The following is a 22,514-nucleotide window of genomic DNA, read 5'->3' on the forward strand; positions in this document are numbered from 1 at the left end:
TTCATCCTACAGTTTAGCCGGCACCTCCTTCCCTGCAGTTTTCCAGCCATTGGTTCTAGTCCAGCTCTTTAGCTGTCCTCCCACCCACCAAAGCTTCCTTCTTCCAAGCTAAATATACCGAACTCTTTCAGCGGTTTCACATGGGAAATGGTTTCTGAACCGCTCGTCTTCCTGGTCACCCTCTTTCTAGACACACTTCTGTTGGCCAATATCCTCCTTCAAATGTGACCCCAGAACTGGCCGCATTGTTCCAGATGCAGCCTGACTTGCACAGCATAGAGCAGAACTATTACTTCTCATGATCGGGGCACTGACTTTTTTTTTTAAAGCAGCATCATGTATTTCCAAACTGGGTTTGTTGCCAGACTCTTGCTATTTTCAGGTGCGTTTCAGTCACATACTGACAGGTTGGGCAGTTAGAGTTGACTGGGAGGATTTGCACAATGACCCCCACTTCCCCGTAAGATCGGATTTTTTGCAATAAGGAAAGTGCACCTGGAAGTGTGGGTGCTTGCTTGGATGCTGTGTCACCCAGTCTCCTTGCAAATACATCAGAATGAATCCCCTTACCTAACTTGTAAGCTTCCCAAAGGCATTAGATTGGCTGCTGTTAGAAACAAAATGCTGGGCTATGAAATGGTATATGTACCTTTGTATATCCATGGAAATCTCTCAGCAGCAACAATTTAAAATAAATAAATAAATGCTGGATTATGATGGGGAGTTACATCCTTTGTTTTTCTGCCCAATTTTATTTTATTACATTTATTATTAAAACACATTATTTTATGAAATGTTCATTTGTATCTGACTTCCAGCCTCTTCCCTGTGGCTCTTCCCTGCATTCCGTTCCTCCCCAGGGAAAAATCGGGAAAGGGCACATTTGAGTCTTGTATCGCCTGGTTCCTAATGATGCAGCTGGGTTTTGTTGCCAAACTTTCACCATTTCGCTCTTCCGACATCCTTACCTCTCCTTTAGGAACGCAAGATCATTGAGGACACCGTGGTACCCTTCACAGTCACTTCGAGCTCTGCGGAACCCTTGTCCACGTCTTCCTCTGTGACAGATGGAAATGGGACTGTGGTGAGTTCGCTGGTGGAACGAGAGGGAAAATATGGGATGGCAAAAAAAGGGAGTCAGATCAGGGGTGTGTGGGGTTGTCTCTCCTTCATCCAAACTCCGCCAGCGCAGATGTTCAGGGATCTGGTTGCAGTCCCTGCTTTGAAAGCAACATTGAATTAAAATGCCTTGGGATTTAGCCTTCTCTTTGTGGAAATAATCTTTGGAAGGCTGAGGATGAATGTGGGATGGAAGAATTATATAGCTATGTCTGAAATGAGAAGCTGGCCAAACAAGTTCAGATGTTGAGATAGCTGGAATTTGACAGTGATTTGGTGGGGCAGTAGTGTGGCATTGTTCAATGGGTGAAATCAAATGAGACTATAACACTATGGCACAACCTGTTGGAGGTGAAGAGGTAAAAAGTTTTAAAGACACTCTTTTTTTTACCATCTCTGTCAAATCATGTAAATAACTTGGTTTTTTTTGTTAAATAAATAGGCTGTTCTTTTTTTAAAAAATAAATGAGCGTTTGTATCTCTATCTTTGGTAGAATATGGTGGACGTGAGCTACTCTGAAGAGGAAGATAAGCAAAAGGAGGATAGAACGCGGAAGAATTTATTTTCTGAGCAAGAGGGTGTTCCCTTTTCGAAAAGCAAAGAATATGAACCAGGGAAGGAAAATATGAGGTGTGTAAAAGAAATAACATTTCATGGGGTGTTTCTTCCCAAAGAATATATGCACAAACCGCTTGAGCCATCTTCCCACTAGGGAAGATACAGAAGTCTTATTTGAGATACGGAAGTTTTATTTTGGATATGACAGAGAAGCCCGGAAACAGGAAGCCTGTGATATGTATGTTTGCCCAACGTCACTGCCCTATCCTAAGATGCTCTGGCTGGGTTTCCCCAGCCACTCTGGGCGGCTCCCCGACAGAATGTTAAAAACACAATAAAACATCAAACATTAAAAACTTCCCTAAACAGGGCTGCCTTCAGATGTCTTCTAAAAGTCAGGTAGTTGTTTATTTCCTTGACATCTGATGGGAGGCGTTCCACAGGGCGGGTGCCACAACCAAGAAGGCCCTCTGCCTGGTTTCCTGTAACCTCACTTCTCGCAGTGAGAGAACCGCCAGAAGGCCCTCAGAGCTGGACCTCTATGTCCAGGCTGAACGATGAGGGTGGAGACGATCCTTCAGGTATACTGGACCAAGGCCTTTTAGGGCTTTAAAAGACAGCACCAATACTTTGAATTGTGCTCGGAAATGTAGTGGGAGCCAATGTAGGTCTTTCAGGACCAGTGTTATATACCCTGTTTCTCCTAAAATAAGACATACCCATAAAATAAGCCATAGCAGGATTTCTAAGCATTTGCGCAATATAAGCCATACCCAGAAAATAAGACATAGTGATAGGCGCAATTCTGGAGGGCCCCAAGGAAGAGGCGAGGCTGGAAACGTAATAAAAAATAAGCCACTGCGGGGGTTTTTTTTAAGGAAAAATAAATATAAGACGGTGTCTTATTTTCAGAGAAACACGGTAGTCTTAGCTGCCACTCCCAGTCACCAGTCTAGCTGTTGCATTCTGGATTAGTTGTAGTTTCCGGGTCACCTTCAAAGGTAGCCCCACATAGAACGCATTGCTGTAATCCATGCAAGAGATAACTAGATAACTGGTGAGACAGTCTGTGGGCAGATAGGGTCTCAGCCTGCGTACCAGAGGGAGCTGGTAGACAGCTGCCCTGGACACAGAATTGACCTGCGCCTCCATGGACAGCTGTGAGTCCAAAATGACTCCCAGGCTGCACACCTGGTCCTTCAGGGGAAAAGTTACCCCATTCAGGACCAGGGACTCCCCCACACCAGCCCGCCCCTTGTCCCCCCAAAACAGTACTTCTGTCTTGCCAGGATTCGACCTGATAACATCACTAGTTGGTTTTCATGTACAAAACAGCTGCCACCAGGGCTAAGAACGAACAGATTTTCATATCATCTCAAATGCAATACTTTATCATAGGAAAAGTGTGCTGCAAAATCAAAGCTACCTGAACCTCCCCAACTGTGGCATCGTCAAGCCTAATTTGAAATGTGATTATGAAATTGCTTCATGTTGTTCCTACCTTTTTATGTTTGTTTATCAGCACTGTAAATAAAGAAGAATATATAGGAACCAGTAAACAGAGAGGAAATGAGCAAGACCCACAGATGTCCAGGACAGAACGTCTACAGCCCACTGAGATGACTTTGCCACTGTGCCAGGGTACGTGGAGGCTTTTAAAATCTCTTTACAAAACAACTCTCTCCTAACTACCGTAGTTGAAACTACATTTTCCGTGAAAATAAAATCTACTATTCTCCTTTCTGGTATTGCATGTATTGTTACATTTAGAGGGAATTGAAAGAATTAAAATACTCTGAGTTGTTTTGTGCAGAATCCAACCTCTTTATACAATGTGGGGTTTAAAAGAAAAAGAAACCACTGCTCAGAAATTATCTTTGGAGAACTTTCAACATAGCCTTCACAATAAGAGAGCTTCCAGGCTCTTATTGCTATTTCACTTGTGGAATTCAATCACATACCATGAAATTCAGCTTCCACATTTAAAGTGAATTTGGTACATAACAAACATGCTTGCAAAATAAGCCAGACATCTTGTGATAAGGAAAGTGAGAAGAAATGCTCTGGGTGTGTGTCAGACAACCCCTTTATTATGCAAGTGTTTGCCTAATTCGAATCTCTCTCTCTCCAGATGTCACGTGGAATCAGCAGTTATTAACTAAACAGAGCCCACGTGTTTCAGACACGAAACAGAAAAACTTTCCATCGGAACATAATTTAGGTCTGCCGGTCAGTTCCGCAAGAGAAATGAGGAGGTAGGTAACAGAGTTGTAAACACTTAACAACACTAACAGGACTGGCTTAAAGGTTTGTCAGTTAAAATTAGAAACTTATTTACAATGATAAGGAATCTCAAAGTAAAAGGAAAGGTGGGGGGAATGAGAAACGCAGATGAAATTATAATTGGAAGTTAGAAAGTCAGTTGGGTTAGGAAGGATGGGGGAGAAGTCGTTGACTCGAGAGAGTCAGAATATAGGTAATGTAAAGATATGTAAAATCACACGGTGTTTTTTGAAAATGAAAATGTCAATAAATATAATAATAATAATAATAATAATAATAATAATAATAATAATAATAAGGAGTAGGAGGTAGGTAACCAAGGCTTTCTTGACTTAATTGGCATAGTATGAGAGCATACAATCAGCTATGATACCACAGACCGCACTGAGACAGAGACCCCAGGGAAGAGAAAGAGGTTGCCTTAAGTTTCACGTTTGACCCTTCCCTAAGCGAGAACAAGAAGTAAGCCACCCTGTGAAGGGAGTGTGACATCTAGGGGTAGACTGTAGAAATGATGGGTCATGTAATAAAATGTTCCTGGACTGTACAACTTCAGAGCGTGGAGCAGTAGGGAGAGGAGCATGACATAACTGGAGCCTCTTGGGCTTGCCGATCAGAAAGTCGGAGGTTCGAATCCCCGTGGTGGGGTGAGGTCCCCCTGCTCTGCCCCAGCGCCTGCCAACCTAGCAGTTTGAAAGCACACCAGTGCAGGTAGATAAATAGGTACCACTGCAGTGGGAAGGTAGACGGCATTTCTGTGTGCTCTGGTTTCCGTCATGGTGTCCCATTGCACCAGAAGCGGTTTAGTCATGTTGGCCACATGACCTGGAAAACTGTCTGTGGACAAATGCCGGCTCCCTCGGCCTGAAAGTGGAGATGAGCACCACACCCCATAGTCGAATTTGACAGGACTGAACTGTCCAGGGATTCTTCACCTTTACTTTTCCTCTTATTATCATTATGAGTTACGTAATTAAATGCTTCTCGCCCGTGGAATACTAGCCATGCTTTTGTCCTACAATGGTAATTCTGATTATACAAGGAGGCATTTTTTTTACCCAGGGAGCCATTCAGAGTTGCGACTCCCCTGCTTCCATTTGAAGAAACCATGTGCAAGAAGAGTTCACCACAAGATACAGGGAGAGAGGTTCTTATCCAGCCTCCAAAGCCACTCAGGCCTGCAGCATGAATCCTCACTCTTGTCAATGCACCAGCCCTGCCTGAGGCAGCAGAATGGCTTCCTAGAGGCCGCTTAGTGCCTGAGGCTCAGTGCCATTTCCTGCCCCATTAGGATCCCTCCTTACTCTCTGTTTGTGGGGCTGGACTTAGAATCATAGAGTTGGAAGAGACCACAAGGGCCATCCAGTCCAACCCCCTGCCAAGCAGGAAACACCATCAAAGCATTCTTGACATATGCCTGTCAAGCCTCTGCTTAAAGACCTCCAAAGAAGGAGACTCCACCACACTCCTTGGTAGCAAATTCCACTGCCGAACAGCTCTTACTGTCAGGAAGTTCTTCCTAATGTTTAGGTGGAATCTTCTTTCTTGTAGTTTGAATCCATTGCTCCGTGTCCGCTTCTCTGGAGCCGCAGAAAACAACCTTTCTCCCTCCTCTATATGACATCCTTTTATATATTTGAACATGGCTATCATATCACCCCTTCCATTTCCAAAGCTTCACCAGAGTTCCCTCCTGTTTTGTTTCTGTTTCAGGGCAGGCTGTCGAGAGAGCTCTGGAGCTGGGCGATCATCGTCATCACCCTGTTCTCCTACAACTCAAAGACAGTCACCCAACAGGTACAAAAGGTCAATTAGGATTTTCACAAGCTAATGAGCTGCTTTACAGAGTTATCGTTTCAGCTAAAACTTCCTAACTGGTGAGCGCAGTTTTTGAGGCGTACAAGTGGTGGCATAGATTAAGACGTTCCCAAAAGTATTTTATCACCCTGGAAAATATCTAGGAGCTGCTTCTACAGATACTGGGAGGTTGTTCGAATGCCATGTGGAGTGGAGGCAAAACATGAAGGAGATAGTTGTCTTAGGTGCAGGACGTCAGTTTGCATTTCTTAGTGCAGAAAGTATTGATCTGATGTGTAAGATCTTTCCTATTCTACTTAATTCAAGAGGTTTCTGGAAGCTTCTAGAAGCTTCTCTGTGTGAAAGAAACAAGCAGAAGGTTCTTGATGTTTGGGTTATTCCTTCAGAGAAGCTGAGTACAGCTGGCTTAAACTAGTTCTCTTATCTTTTCTGTCATAGCCTCTTTCTATCTCTTTTCCTTCTGGTGTGGTGTTCTGTACATAGCATGCTTAGTGTTAAGGTTTAGACTTATTATAAGTTATTGTAAGTTTAAGTTAAGTCTACTGCAACTGGATTTCTTATGGACAGTGCCAATCCTGAATGTACAGTGGTACCTCGGTTTAAGAACAGTCTGGTTTGAGAACGATTTGGTTTACAAACTCCGCAAAACCGGAAAGTGTCTTGGTTTGAGAACTTTACCTCAGTCTAAGAACGGAATCCGAACAGTGGAAGGGCACTGGCGGCGGGAGGCCTCATTAGGTGGCTCAGTTTAGGGCCGGCTTTGGATTAAGAACGGACTTCCAGAACGGAGTAAGTTCGTAAACCGAGGTACCACTGTATTGGATTTGTGACCATTATGGTCATTTGCCTTCAGTAGCAGTAAAGCTCTGCTGGATGAAATACAATTGCCTCTGGTCTGGGGTTTTTGTTTTTTGTTTTTATCCTGAAATGAGTTTAAGTTGTTACTTTGCTAACTATACATTGGAATCTACTCTGGGTCAATACTGAGTAGAATTTCAATGGCACAGGATCCTATCAAAGCACCACAAATATGGAGCACATCCACATGGCGCTTGCCTTAGAGCAGGGGTTCCCAACAAAATTTTCTCGAGGACCCCTCATCGAGCCGCTATTGTGACAAGGACCCCCATTAATTCCTAATCCTAAAATTAAAAAGTGAGAGCCAAATTAAGAGTCTTTTTATATTTTATAGGTATACGTTTTTTACAGTTCTTCCTCTTCATCTGTAGGCCTTTGTCGTTTTAACGAACCACTTTTTAACCAAAGGTCCATTTTTAACTACGCGAACTGTAGCTTCCGCGAAAAACAACGCTTTGTTTACAAACACTACTGTTTTGCAAAGAGGCATCGCGCGCCAGGGAGGAGGGAGGGGAATGGAGAAGACAGGGTACCTACGCAGTAGCGCACAAATGAAGCCGACGCGCGCAAAGCATCTTGGGGAGGTGAGTGTTAGTAGAATGCGTGCGCTGCCTCTTTGCAAAACAGTAGTGTTTGTAAAGCGCCACCTAACGGCATACAGCAGAACTACTGCCTCTATCTAATTCTAGTTTTGCGCTAGACTCTGCTAATGCAGGAAGCGGCCAAAACAAAAAATCTGTTATCATACAAAATATATTTAATATATTTTTTATTCTAATAGCATCTTGCGGACCCCTCTGGCATAGCTCGCGGACCCCTGGGGGTCCCCGGACCACCTGTTGGGAACCACTGCCTTAGAGGAATAACTCATGCTGTAGCTATGATGATTGTAGTCCTGTGGGTTTCTCAGCCAGAAACAGTTCCTTCCTGTGCCATCCAGTTGACAGAGAACCGAAATGAACTGTGGTGCAGTATGTTCATTGTCCATTGGTCTACTCTGGTGAAGATGCCTCTCCTTTCCAGGAGATGTGCTACCCTTGCCAACCACATAATGTCACCTTAGTACAGTGTTCCTCAAAATGTAGGAGACATTCTCTCACACCTTTGGGGTGTGAGAGACCCTCAGCATCTGGATGCCCTGCTTGGCCATGAATGGTTTGAGCACTCGCTAGGTCCTCAACGCTTTGGCTAGCTGGAGGACAAACCAGCCTTTTCAGGGCAGCGGCAGGTTTCCTCCTGTGCCAAACAAACATCAGCTTTGTGAGTGAGAGGGTTTTCATGGGGGGCACAGCAGGGGAGGAAATGTTTAAATCTGGTTTTGTCGTTTGTTTATTTCTTTTAGGTCTGTCAGTGGGAAGAAACTCTGCTCTAGCTGCGGACAGCCTCTCGGGAAAGGGGCTGCCATGATTATTGAAACACTCGGTCTTTATTTCCATATTCAGTGCTTCAGGGTAGGATTCCTCAGTAATGTATTCTTCCTAAAGGATGGCCTGCCTGTTGTCTTTTGCATGGCAACTCCCTTCAGCACAGTTGGGAGGTTTAGTGCAACTTGCCTTGCAGGTGCTTATACCTTCTGTTTCTTTCTGGTGCTGGACGCTTGGGGTGCTGTGTCATCCCGAGCCATCTATGTGGCAAGCTACTCCAAACAATGCAGCCACTAGAAATCCTCCTGCTTTGATGTCAGGCTTCAGGGAATCCGATCCCTCCCACAGTGGCAGCCAAGAAGCAGATAAACAATAAAAGTTCTTACCAAGCAATTTGTTCAATTATTCACAGAGAGCAATGAAGGAAGGCAGTCTCCCTAAGATAATGCCATTGCTCCAAGTAAAGTCCCACTCCCTCCATCTCTCCTATTCTACATCAACCCTGCATTGGCTAATCTGAGCTTTCTGCCTCTGAGCTCTGTGTTCTAATACCCTCAATGCACGCCAGTTCCTGGAAGAGGGGGTGGTCAGGATTGCTTTCCAAAGACACTGAGTCTGTCAGCTGTCTCTCCCCTGATGCTTCTTCTTCTTCTTCCTGCTGTTCCTCTCCCAATATTTCCCAGCTTCTCCCCTCTGCAGCCTCTGAACTGTGCCCTTCTGCAAACCACTGTTCTAAATCTATACTGTCCTCCTGTTCTCCGGAAGGTTCAGGAGAAGGGGGGGGGGCAGTCTCCACCGTTCCTCCTCAGTCCAGCCCCTGACATTTGGAGACAATGTGAAGATGTGGCGAGGAACTATGGAAAGAATTTTTCTCTTTTTAACCCAAATAAAGATGCACAGCCAGATGGCGTATCCACACCACTTACTTCAGCTATCATTTAATTTCTAGGGAATTCTGGGAACAGTAATCATGTGATAGGGAGTAAGGGAAGGGATGTCAGATTGAAAACTCTCACCAAAGTACAGATCCCAGGATTCTTGGTGGATGGGCACCATGACAATTAACCTGGTTTAAAAGCAACATAGTTTGGGTGTTGTTGTTGTTGTTGTTCCCTGCCCATCTGGCTGGGTTTCCCCAGCCACTCTGGGTGGCCTACAGCATATATCCCAATGAATGTATTGCTGTTGTTTAGTCGTGTCCGGCTCTTCGTGACCCCATGGATCATAGCACTCCAGACACTCCTGTCTTCCACTGCCACCCGCAGCTTGCTCAAACTCATGTTTGTAGCTTGAATGTATTATTTAACATTAATTGTATTCATTCTTTGTCAATAAATAGTGTGGAATCTGCAAGGGACAACTTGGAGATGCAGCAAGTGGAACAGATGTCCGGATTAGAAGTGGTCTTCTCAACTGCAATGATTGTTACATCCGATCCAGAAGTAAGTACCGGGGACTAGTCTCAACGTGATATTTACTCTGTGTGTGTGTGTGGTGTTTTTTTTCAACACCGCATACTACATTAGCCTTGCATATATGCCCAGGGCCTATGCCACCCCACAAAAAACATTTACTACCTCACTTGCCAACGCATACCGGTTGAGATAAATCATTTGTGGCGCATCAGTTGCCTGAAAGATGTGTGCAAACAAACAAAAGTGCCCTGAGGCAATTTACACAACCCTCTTGTGCACACTAACTCAGAAGTAAATCGCACTGTGGCTAGTGGGTTTACTTCATGGTGAGGGTGCCTCAAGGCCTTGCATGATTCCCCTTCCTTGGAGAAAATGCAAGTCTTCCCCTGAGATCAGTGGGACTTAAAAATGCCTAATTATGGCTTGATCCAACCCTACCTCACAATTTAATAAAACTGATCAGATGTAGGCAGTTTGCACTCGTCACATGTGAATGGGCAAGTGGTTATTTACAAGTGCGTCCAACATATAATCTTGTAATGATTTAATTTCTTGTTGAAACGGTATACTTTTCTTATTCATTCATTCATTCATTCCATTTATATGCCACCTTTCCTTCAAGGAAATATGGTTCTTTCTCCCTGGCTCCTGCCTGCCCCAGACCCCCATTTTATTCCACAGCGATCCAATGAGGTAGATTCAGGTAGGTAGCTGTGTTGGTCTGACACGGTCGAAATAAATAAAAAACTGTCCAGTAGCATCTTAGAGACCAACTAAGTTTGTTCTGGGTATAAGTGTGCATGCACACGAAAGCTTATACCCAGAACAAACTTAGTTGGTCTCTAAGGTGCTACGGGACAGTTTTTTATTTATTTCCAATGAGGTAGGTTAGGCTGAGAGAATATGATGGGCTCAAGGTCACTCGGTGAATCTCATCCTTTGTCTCCTCAGTCCTGGTCTGACACTCATTTCCGCACCACAATGAGCAGTGATCTTTGCCAAGGGTTACTTTGAGATTGTAGGTTTCACCTCCCAATCTTTTTCCTGGTTAGTCGTACTGAAAGCTGAAATAATCTAGAACTGTGCAACCAACAGTACTAAATGCTAGAGCTAACGTGATATTAAGAGGCTGATCGCAGTAAAATAAAATACTACCATTGGCACGTAGAAGAGGGGAGGCTGGCATGTTTTGTGAACCCACAAGATACCCGTAGCTGCAGGAAGGTTGCAGTCTTGATATTCCACCATTGTGAGTTTGTAAACTGGCTCTGGAGCAAAGGCTGTGGGGAATGGCAAAAGAAACTGCTCTGATTCCTTTCAAAATTCAGTGCAAAAGGCCAGGAACGGACAGAGGCTGTTCCTGCCTCTCTGCATTCACCTGTTTGCACTGATCTTTCAGCACCGCCTAGCTCATTTGCAAATTTAGCAGAAGGCAGTCTGTCCCAACTGGCTCAGAGGGTACGGCTGCTCACATTCCATGATGCATGCTTTGAGTAAAGAAAGGAACCACAACAGATGTACCTCTCCTCTTTCCGAGGAAGAAAAATTGTGTTGTTATAAAGAGAATGAGAAAGAAAAAACTAATTCTAAGAAGCTGCTTTTTGCGCTGGGAAACAATTCCACATCCTGAAAGGCAGAGGGCACTGTTGTATAGTTTCAGAGTCAATTTGCACAAGGGAGTCACACATTTTTGGCAGGAACTGTGGTAGATATGAAATGAACGATGGATAAATTATCATTTAGATGTGTGGCTTTAATTATTTTAATCCCACATTCTCCTTTGACTTTGAATCTAACTGCTATAGCCTGTTCTGCGAAAGGGTGGACAGAAAATAGACGGCGATTTGACAGAAAACCACATTCCCGTTTCCGGTTGCTGACTACTGCTGAGATTTTTGCAATGCTAAGGAAATGCTGGTCTGCTCACTTAGTGGGGAGCCATGCACAAGAAAGGAAAAGTGGGAGAGGGGTGTTGATCGCTCCTGATCTCTCAACCCTGGTTGAGTAACTGCATATAAAGCACATCGCTTCTCCCAAAGAATCCTGGGAAATGTAGTTTATCCATCTCAGAGCCTCAATTCCAGCATCCCCTTTAAATGCACACAGCCATATCAGCCTCTCTTTGGCTGTTTAAGATTGGAAAAACAGAAGGAAGGAGGTCTTAGGATGCTTGTACACAAAAAATACATTGCAGTTGCTTCGTTGCTTAAGGCGCTTTCACTTTTTCTACCCGTTTTTGTCTTAATTATAGCCGCTGGTCAGCCCACGACTTTGTGACATGGATTTCAGTCTTGCGTGCAAATGTGTCCTCCAAGAAGGATTGTCACTGCTGTTCTGTTCCTGGGGCTGCTTCGGGACAATCACTTGTAAGAGCTTATATCCACGGACTTGATAGCTCTCATCTCATCTTTGCAAGGCAGGCACAAAAGGCTACATCGGCTACTTTCCAATGCAATACATTACCCCCCCTCCCTTCTTAATTCACTTACATTACATGTATGAAGTTCATCTCTGGACTTTCAGCTCCTTTTCCCCTCTCGCGGGAGCGTGCGTGTTCCATATTATCAGTTACGTTTGGTTTCCGAATCTGCTCTTATGAAAGTAACAAGGAAATAAAGATGCAATAAACCTGTCCTGTTTCGAATACGACTAGGAACTGAGAATGTTAAGTTTACACTACTTTTTGTAGATGTTCTATAATATGCCAATGTATAAATCTAATTAGTTGCATTTGAAGAAGAAGAAAATTTAAACAGCATGACAGAAAGCAGGTTTTTTTCCTGTTTTGTTTCTGAAGTGGTAACTTTTTTATATATATACAAAGACACTAGTTTGATCCAAACATCCTGTAATTCTGAAACATTTTACTATATTACTTTCAGTGGAAGTCAGGAATTGCGTGAGCAAGTTATTGCATGTTCAATCCTACACCCATGGACCTGGGAATAGGGCCCACTGAACTCAGTGGGGTTTACTTCTGAGTAGACATGCCTAGGATTGGGTTGACAGTCATGCAATCTGTTGTGTGCATAAAATGATGTTTCTTGTAATAACAAACTATTTTACCGAATGAAGTGTTTTCTCTAAGCTTAAATAATACATGCATTCGAGGTTGTAGAAATACCCAACAGGGTTGGTCGACCAGCAGCCCATGAGATGAATCTGCTTTCTGAAGCAGTTTACCAGCCACTGGTAGCTGTACCCAATTTTAATCGAGATGTGCCCAGTTTGACTTAGATGCAGGGGGAAGTTGGTTCCTAAATCATCATCTAGCCCAACCTTCGATGCTGCTCCATGAAGATGTGACATTATTTCTCTCCCTTGGTGCTGGTATGTAATGGCTCGTCTATGCCTCAGCACATGTGTACCATAATTGTGAAAGTGAAAGTGTTGCTGCTTTGGGGGGGGGGACTTTTTATGGAGTCTGACCCATAAACACCTAGCACCTCCAACCACTTGCAGTACGGAAAATAAAATGGTTCCTGAGGATGTGGGACTTGGGGTACCCTAGAATAACCAATAAGAAATCCCTCTTGAGATAAATATCAGAACGACCGCTGCAAATGCTTTCTGCAAGGTTGGTGGAGCAACATTGCTAGCCAAGGCTGCTAATTTTTGGTTGTAGGGAAAGACTTTTGTGGGCGGCAGGGATGGAGACACGCAGCCTGAATAAAACAGGACAGAGACTCTGGAATATTGGGCTGTAGAGCCTTTCGTTCTGCGGAGAGTGGGCATGCTGGGCGCTGGAGTATTTAGCGATAGATACAACTTCGGGACTCCTCATTTGTAATATTCCTGTTTCCAGTAAAGTTGCTGCAGAGTTGGTTAAACCAGAGTTGGTTAAAGTTGCTGCAGAGTTGAATTTAAAGGGGGAACCTGGGCCCGTATGAATACATGGTAATAATCATATGATTTAGGCTGAGATCCTAAGCTCCAAAGCTGAAGCCGGTGAGATTGCACTTCCAAATAAATATGCTTCGGATTTGGGTATGTTTACACGCACATATATTTAGGGCAAGGCCGTACACTTTTATTCAAGATAGGAATAAAGTGGCTGGCATCAGTCCCCATGTGCTGGCTCTTCCTGGAACATTGTTTCTTATGCGTGCAGCCGTATACCCTGAAGGGAAATGGCGTTGCAAAGGCTTAAGAGTCAATGGCCTAGGAAGACAGCCTGACCTTACAGTGCATTGATGTGCCTGATTCCAAAGCTGTTTGCATTATCCCTGGATTGATTCCCACACCACTCTGGTAACATGCATAATGTGGGAGGAGTGCTATGGGTGTGGCTGTCTGATGTGGTTACTTTTGACACTGGTGCATTCCCAGTGTAGGAATGGGAAGCAGCCACATCGCTCCCCACACGCAGCCTCCTCGGTGTGTACATAACGTTATGTTCTGGAGCAGCATGAGAATCGGCCACGAGGAAGGAGCAGCAACCATGCTTTTAAAATAGCTAAAGAACCAGCCCTCTTGACCAATAATGATGGAAGTTTTCAAATGTGCAAGAAACAAAAGAGAGGGTGTTATATTTGCATCTGGATTTAAACCCGGCCAAGTCAAGTGCACCGCATGTGTTTCTAATTTAACATTTTCCTGACACCTTAAGGAACTGGAATGATGATCAGAGGCAGCACACTAGATTTAGCTGATGTACTACGGTTGTAAAATAGTGATTTGTGAGCAGTATTCTTTGGTATCCTCTGCAGGCTGAGTACAGGTGCAAGAGATTGGAAAGCCTATGTAGTTATGGTCTTCAAAAAGGAAAAATGTATTTATGCTGCCTTAAGAATATGAAAGCAACAAACAAAATTAATTGAGATTCCTTGTTGTATGTGACTGTCTTTGCACATCGGTTATCTCTTGATGGGCTAGCAGAAAGAAATAGTGGACATTTCTTAGGTAAGCAATAAATATTTTCTAAGGGTGACACAAAGTCACTATTTGTGTGTCTAGGCGGGTCTTGATGTGCAGTTGTGCAAACATGCAATGATGTCTCCTTTTGTCACTCAAAAGCATTTGTATACGATTGTGTCTATCTTAAAACATATGATTGTCTGATAGGAAGTTACACATTTCATTAAAATTGTGCCTTAAAAAATACAAAGCTGTTGCACATTCACCAGTGACAGATGGATGTAATAATTGTGGTGTTGTTTTTTAAGAAAAAAATATAATTCCTAAGGACAGAGATTGGCAACGAAGTTGTTCTGCAAACAACAAACCTTGTGGGACTGTCCATTTGACCCCCCCCCCCACATTGTGAATAGTCATTGAAGTGATTTGTTTGGGGATACATATAGATAACTTTGCTTTTTGAATGGATTGTGCTGTAGTCATAATACCTCTTCGTATAACAAGAAATGCACAGTATAAAAACTGAAGCCACAGATTTGTGTAAGTACCTTTCTCCCCCACCCAAAAACTGAATTATTCCCCTGCTTGACAGTAAGACTGCAGTTTTTACAAACACTTACCTTGGAATAAGCGCCATTGGGGGAAGAAAAAAAATTGCTTCTGAGTAAACAAGTATAGGATTGCAGTGCAAAGCAGTCATTCCCAAACTGTGGGCTGTGAGAGCATTACTTGTGTGCTTTGTGACATTAATTGGACTCCATAGTTAAAAGCTCATGCAATTCCAAAGTACAGGAGAGGCTGCCCGGTGTGTCTCTGCATGACGGATTGCTCCACCCTCCCCTCCTTCCGATCAGCCAAGCTGGAGGCAGATCATTCTGCGGTGTGTCTCTGTCTCCATTGCGTCATATTAAATACAGAGATGCAGTGGAATTGGGCATCCTCCAAAGAGATTTCCCATTGCATCTCTACATGAGTTTCTGCTCCTTCCATTCAGCGGCTTATGCAGAAATGCAAGAAATTGGCTCCTCCTGGATAGCAATTCTTCCTCTCACACACTACAAAAGGAAACCTCTTTGGGTACAGCAGTGATGTGCGGCTCCATTTTTAATTCAGACATGGCTGTGTTGGGAAATTGCATTAAGGGTTGGAATCTGGCGCCTCCTGTTCAGAAAATGGCCTCTGCTTGTAAACAGACAGTCCTTGAGGTTCAGCTGGAAGGTAGGCCCTGATCTGAGCACTGCGGTTTGCAAGCCCAAGTGCACATTTCCACAAATCAACTTGTCAGTGGCACAACCTATCGTGTTGTTTCTGTTACCTTGTGAAACAGCAGGGGCTGCTGAGCCTGAGGGCCAAAGCCAAGCCTCTGGGGGCCACATGCCCACCTCACACTCTTCTGCAGACTGCACAAACACCCTTTCTCACCTAATCCATGCAGATTAGTTGAGGGTGGGGATTTGTCACCATCTCTGCATTCAACTGATCAATCCAATAACCAGGGAGGGATGATTTACATCCCCACCAGGGCACTGAGCTCTACCCCCCACCCACCCCCAGCATTCGATCTACATTAACCCCTGGACCCCCCTTTTTTGCTGCTGCCACAAAAGTCAGTGGCGTTCTGGTGGAAGAGAGAGGCCAGTTCAGACCCCTGCTTCAAATAAAGGCAGACGTAAGGACCCGACATCCAATGTTCTGAGTTCATGCAGTTGTGGCATTCTTACTATTGGCAGCAAGTGTGTTCCCTGCAAATTGGAGCTGGGTTGTACGTTAAGTCTTCGGACTGATGCATTACTGCAGTCTCCTTCCTGGTGCAGAGCAGTTGCACACCTGACCAGGAGGTTTGTGTTTACATTGGTGCCCTCTTAAAAGGTGTCGAGAGAGCAGTCTGGCATAGGTATTTAGTGCATGTGAAGGACTGCGGATATGGGCCAGAACCCAGCGCACAGAGTTGGGTATCTTCAAGACTCTTGGGAACCGATGGTGCTTTAAGGGCACAGCTCTGTGCATGTTGAGTATAAGTCAGTGGGGAGCTCTGATAAGACTCCTGTTGAAATTCATAGAACTTGCCCCAAGAGCAGAAGATGGTGTGTTCTTGTGCAGGTCCTGTTGCTTTCAGTGGGTCTTGCATAGCAGCATATCCCAATGGCTTGTGAAGACGTTGATTTGCCCTTGTGTGCAACGGTTGCTTTAATTTTAAAAAAAAATTGTGCAAAATCTGGGAGTGTGCAGATTGTGCAGATCTGATCCTGCTTTTAATAACCTTCAAGTCCTGCCAGTCTTCAGTAAGAGAATAACTGCAGCCAGAATTTACATGCTAGCAGAATTTTTCCAAATGCAACGTTTTTATACGCAAACAGGATTTTATGGCACGTCCACTGATGAATGTAGCTGACCATTTTTCTCCTTGTAAACGAGAAGATGGCAGCAGCTAACTATCAAATGTATCAAAACCTGAACCACTCACACGTTCCGCTTCCATTAAGATGGATTAGTCACCAGCATAAAGATTTTTTTAAGATCTCAACTCTTCCTCTTTATATTTCATTTCAAATGAGTATGCACACTTCAGCCCCCTCATTATTTCCAGCTCTGTTTATAAACATGTTAATATTTGTTTCACAAATAACTTGGGAATGGCTAAGGGTAGGGAATGCCGACGGGGGGGGGGGAGTTTATCTACTGCTATGTTGGTTTGAAATGGTAAATAATGTGTTTCAAAAGATGTTGACGCGCCAATATAATAAACGTAATGGATTTTTTAAAAAACCCCAAAAAGTGTATTTAGCTTTTAATTTCTTTAGAGAGCAGGCATAACCATGCCATAATTATTTTTTTATATATTTCATTTTCAAAACTTCATAGTGGCCCTTACTCTTGTTATGTAGAATTAATTCCGTATTCTCTGTAGTTATCTATAAGTGGTATAAAAGTTGGTGAGCCAAAAGAGGGCTACTTTATATGCAAGATCACCAAAGGATGGAAGTCCTGCTTGGGTTAATGTTGAATACCAGTTACACTAATCTCCATTGATGATATTTATTCTAAAATGCCTCTGGAAAGCAAGAGAATTCTTGTCTAAATGCAACAGCTTTTATAGTAAATGTTATGTTTTTAAATAAACATTGATTAAAACTGGTGCTGTTTGACTTTTAATTTTTTTTTTGTATAGCCAAACACAATAAAGCTTTACAGTAAACGAATATATTGCCCCTAGTCTCTTCGAACATACCCAAGTTTGAATTAAATCTCTATGGCTTGATCGCTGGAAATCTGGCATATTGGAGAGGGGCCATCTGTGTCAGAACATTCAGGAAAGGTATTAGCTTTCATTTCCAAATTTCGTTATGTGAAATTATGCCAGAAAGGGCTTGGGTGACAGCCATACTCAGGAGTTACCCCAAAAGTGTCTACCCTATATATTATGACAGCTTTGCAGGATCAATATATATGGGCTCAGAAGAGAGGATGGCCTTTTGCTGAGCCACCCAGCCCAATGGTGATTTGGGGGGTTGGATAAAATGCAGGTGGTTGGCTTTAACTATATGTTAGGCAAAGCCTTTGCCCATGCCTTTATTAACAATCTCACCAGCCCCAAATCCCAAAAATGTTCAGCAAGTGTGAGGGCCAGCTACCCACCAGTTAGAAATGAGGTTATTTTAAAGCTGAACTAGAATGGCCTAGCTGCATCTCACTGGTGTTGGACAAAGCGTGTTGACAGCATGCATTAAATTAATGACAAAGGCCTCTGCTTTAAGACGACATGTGTTCTAGCTTTTAAATGTAAAGCTTAATTTGAAGTCCCAAAGTGGTTATTCTTTTTTTAAAAAAATCACTCCCAGAATGCAAGAACCATTAAAGGTATTTAGTGATGTTTGGAGAGCTCTGCTTCCAGAAGAAAATTGGCTCCTTTTCCTTGGATGCTGGACTGAGTTTTAATTGAATTTTGATGAGATGATGGATGTTGTACTTTATTCCAAGTCTATATGCTAAATTAACAAGACTGTCTGCTTAGTTTTCCCTTTTGAAAGCAGACCAGGATGAGTTGCCACCAATTCTCTCATTCAAAATATGATTAGCTACGTGAACCAAAATCTTAGTCAAAAGTTGAAAGTCATTTTTGAAAACAAAACATTTTCTCTTAAGCCAAGGTTAATACTTAGGATAGGGTATAGCTCCTCTTGAAGCACACAATGAAATGGGAATAATCCAGTCCCATTAAATTAAATAGAACTTTCTCTGGGTAAGGACGCAGGTGGCCCTGTGGTCTAAACCACTGAGTCTCTTGGGCTTGCCGATCAGAAGGACGGCGGTTTGAATCCCCACGACGGGGTGAGCTCCCGTTGCTCGGTCCCAGCTCCTGCCAACCTAGCAGTTCAAAAGCATGCCAAAAAGTGCAAATAGATAAATGGGTACCGCTCCATAAACGGCGTTTCCATGCACTGCTCTGGTTTCGGTGTTCCGTTGAGCCAAAAGCAGCTTAGTCATGCTGGCCACATGACCTGGAAAAACTGTCTGCGGACAAACGCCGGCTCCCTCGGCCTGTAAAGCAAGATGAGTGATGCAACCCCAAAGTTGTCTGCGACTGGACTTAACATGGGTCCTTTACCTTTACCTTTTTTCTCTGGGTGAATGTGGGTACATTTTCTTTTTGATGAAACAAGCTTGAGTTCCTTCAAAGCTATAATCAAAAGTAAATTTTAAAGCAGATACGTTTCAAGTATTTAAATGAGAGCTACTTCCATGGATAACCGGTTACACCTAGGAAAGGCTCCAGCCAAGATGAATGTCTTGGATGGCCACACTTTTATCTGTTAGGCTCACTGGTGACAAGACAAGACAAGACAAGACAAGACAAGACAAGACAAGACAAGACAAGACAAGACAAGACAAGACAAGACAAGACAAGACAAAACAAAACATGATGGTGCGAATCAATGGAAAGAGAGGTTAATGTTAACATTTTTTGTACAGCAGTTGATCAGAAAGCATGTAAATTGTTTTGGTATCCCATATGTTAATAGATGCTCAAGTTATGATTGTCCAAACTTGGGGAAGTGCTCTGTCTCCAGTGATCAGAGACTTGGGACGTGACGGTAATAAAGAAAATTACCCATTACAATCCTCTATTGGAGGAAAGAAATCAGATGACTAGAACCTTTCCAAATAACTGTGGACACAGTTTATTTTGTATTGGAATTAAAATGGATAAAATGGTTATCATGGACATATCAAGTTGTTGGCATCTGTCTGTCTTGAGAGTCAGTGGCGGGCACCTCCAAGGGTGAGGCCAAACCACTGGAGAATTGCAGCGCCTGCTGTGGCTGCAGAAACCAGTGACTCTTAACCGCTGCGTCCCGTGTTGTTTCTGCTGTGTTAGTAGCACCGAAGTGACCTCTCTGGAGCACAAGTCTGGGCAGTGTGTATGGAGGTCCTGGACTGCCCAGATGACAATACTTGCCTCTTGGCCTCACGGGTGTGGTCCAAAGGAAAGCAGAGCAAGACGTTTGGCACCAGCCTGGCTGCAGGAGTTGCCAGGATGAGGAATAAAAGGTTTCCTTAGGGACCCCTCTCCAGATTTGTGTAGGGCTTACTCCTTAGCCCTTTCTTCTCCCGAAGATATCCCACAAGGCAGCAGAGGTTTAGGATCAGTTTTCCATCTCCTAGATGGGCTCCCTTCCCAGGTTGATGAGCCCCATCTGCCCCTCACTTCCCTCTACAGCACATGCAGAAACCACCTTCTTGACCGTTGGATCCACTGTTGGTCTTGTCCGCTCAATCTGCCAGAGACTTTCCTCATGTGCAGGGGAAGTCACTAACTCACTAAGAGTTTGAGACGCATTGGCAACCCTTACCTGGTTTATGTGGGATGTGATCCATGAGAGGCAGTCAAGTACAACATTCCTTGAAATGCTAGAGAAGACATGCAAGGGAATGTTTGGTCCAGCCAGTCAAAACTTCCTGTTCCTCCTGGCTGGAGCATCCTTCCTTTTGCATGTGATAGAAAGTGGGTATGACCTAACCTGTCCAGGTAACAAGACGAGTCACGCAGCAACCTCTCTCTCTCTTTTTGACTTCCTTCTTTGTTTGACCAGCTTTCAGCTAGGACTGCTCTGCTAGCTCTCAGATAGCAGAAGCACTGGGATTATTCCCCCATATGGGGTAGATCCACATGTACATATTTGTAACTAAGTCTGCCTTCAGGAATCCAACTGTGAACTGATGTAAGTAAACTTTTTTTATTGACTTTGAATAAGAAGGGGACGTCTTTATTCTTTTAAGAGGGATTCAAGGAAACTTACCAGGAATGTACAATTCAATCTGAAGACAGACTGAATTGGATAATAGTGAGAGGCTCACACGAGCCTGCAACCAGCTATCTGCTGTGCATGTAAAAAGGGGAATGTAACTCTGCTAAGTAAAGGAACTTGCTAGCGCAAGTTAAGAAGGATGTTAATAATCAACATATCCTCTCCTGCCACCCTGAAAATCCCCCAAAGTTTAGCCGGCCAGTTGGAAGCCAATCACCTGTTGCATGCTGACAGCTTCTAGGAGCCACAGGTGAAAGTTGAGTGCAGGGTGAGGGCCTTCTGGTGGTTCCCTCACTGCAAGAAGTGAGGTTACAGGGAACCAGGCAGAGGACCTTCTTGGTAGTGGCGCCCGCCTGTGGAACACCCTCCCATCAGATGTCAAGCAAATGACTTTTATAAGGCATCTGAGTTTTTTAATGTTTGAAGTTTTATTCTGCTTTTAATGTTCTGTTGAAAGCTGCCCAGAGTGGCTGGGGAAACCCAGCCAGATGGGCAGGGTAGAAATAATAAATTATTACCATTATACAAAGGGAGACAAACTACCCCAGAAGGAGCATGACATGTTCCCCTACCAGAGGTAGGGGAGGAGACAGGAGATTGTTTCCTCTGACAAGCAGAAATAGTTGTATTGACAGAACGATCTTAGCACAACATTGTATTCCACACTAGGTAAGCACTGATTGGGGAGTTCTGCACCAAATCACATGAAATTAGGACACATCTGAGTGTCTCCGTTGACTTCTCCACTAGGTAGCCACTGGTGTGCATCCAAATAGGCCATATACCTCCATTCCACTTGATGAAAGTGCAGATGAGCTCCACTGAGCTAACGTGACAGCCATTCCTGTGATGTTTGCATTGCGATATCACATTCTGCTATGCAAGCCATCACAACAACACACAGCACTGAGGGACGTGCCTGCCAAGTTTGGTTTGTTTTTTTAAAAAAAACTGCTAAATTAGATTAGTTTCCTGTATTATTTTATGCAACGTTTTATGGATTGGATTTTATTGACATTAGGATTCCTCTGTAATTGTTCCTCCTATGTTTTTGAATTGTTATTGCTGCTCAGACAGGTTGTGATCAGCTTTGAAAGCAACCCTGTGGGAAAAACCCTGTGGTGGTGATGTAAGGCAAAGTGTTAATGTTCCCAAGCTTGCTTGTTTCATATATGTGTGATGAAGAACAGCAATAGAAATGGCTGTGGCTGGCTTTGTAGTATTATCTGGTTGCTTTCGCTGGGTGGGTGGGTGGGGATTGTAACTAGTTCAAAGCTTGAAGTTTGAATTAGTTTGAAGCTCAAAGTTCGCATTAGTTGAATAATAATAATAATAATTTATTATTTCTACCCCGCCCATCTGGCTGGGTTTCCCCAGCCACTCTGGGCGGCTTTCAACAGAAAACTAAAAACCAAATAAAACTTAAAGCATTAAAGAAGAAGAAGAGTTTGGATTTGATATCCCGCTTTATCACTACCCGAAGGAGTCTCAAAGCGGCTAACATTCTCCTTTCCCTTCCTCCCCCACAACAAACACTCTGTGAGGTGAGTGGGGCTGAGAAACTTCAGAGAAGTGTGACTAGCCCAAGGTCACCCAGCAGCTGCATGTGGAGGAGCGGAGACGCGAACCCGGTTCCCTAGATCTACTGCTCTTAACCACTACACCACACTGGCTCTCTAAACACTTCCTTAATCAGGGTTGCCTTCAGATGTCTTCTAAAAGTCAGATAGTTGTTTATTTCCTTGACCTCTGATGGGAGGGCGTTCCTCAGGACAGGCGCCACTACCGAGAAGGCCTTCTGCCTGGTTCCCTGTAACCTCACTTCTCGCCGTGAGGGAACTGCCAGAAGGCCCTCGGCGCTGGACCTCAGTTCAAAGCTCTAAGTTTGAATAATTCAAAGCTCGAAGCTCAAATTAGTTCAAAGTTTGAATTA

The 22,514-nt window shown here is 43.8% G+C and overlaps 1 protein-coding gene across 11 annotated transcripts in view; it reads left to right on the forward strand.

The window, feature by feature from the left end:
* LIMCH1 (LIM and calponin homology domains 1) overlaps positions 1-17,410 on the forward strand; it is a 209,056-nt gene extending 191,646 nt beyond the window's left edge. For 8 of the 11 annotated variants that reach the window (XM_060278855.1, XM_060278858.1, XM_060278859.1 and 5 more), the window contains 8 exons: positions 980-1,084; positions 1,614-1,750; positions 3,201-3,319; positions 3,810-3,933; positions 5,675-5,767; positions 7,980-8,088; positions 9,341-9,443; positions 11,668-17,410. In XM_060278855.1, the coding sequence (XP_060134838.1) occupies positions 980-1,084; positions 1,614-1,750; positions 3,201-3,319; positions 3,810-3,933; positions 5,675-5,767; positions 7,980-8,088; positions 9,341-9,443; positions 11,668-11,693 (816 nt within the window). In that variant the 3' untranslated portion in view covers positions 11,694-17,410. The remainder of the gene's footprint in view (positions 1-979; positions 1,085-1,613; positions 1,751-3,200; positions 3,320-3,809; positions 3,934-5,674; positions 5,768-7,979; positions 8,089-9,340; positions 9,444-11,667) is intronic. The other 3 variants (XM_060278856.1, XM_035113505.2, XM_060278863.1) reach the window with 1 other exon arrangement.
* The last annotated feature ends 5,104 nt before the right edge of the window (positions 17,411-22,514 follow it).

Source organism: Zootoca vivipara, chromosome 9 (genome assembly GCF_963506605.1).
Source record: "Zootoca vivipara chromosome 9, rZooViv1.1, whole genome shotgun sequence".
In the NCBI taxonomy this organism is placed as follows: Eukaryota; Metazoa; Chordata; class Lepidosauria; order Squamata; family Lacertidae; genus Zootoca; species Zootoca vivipara.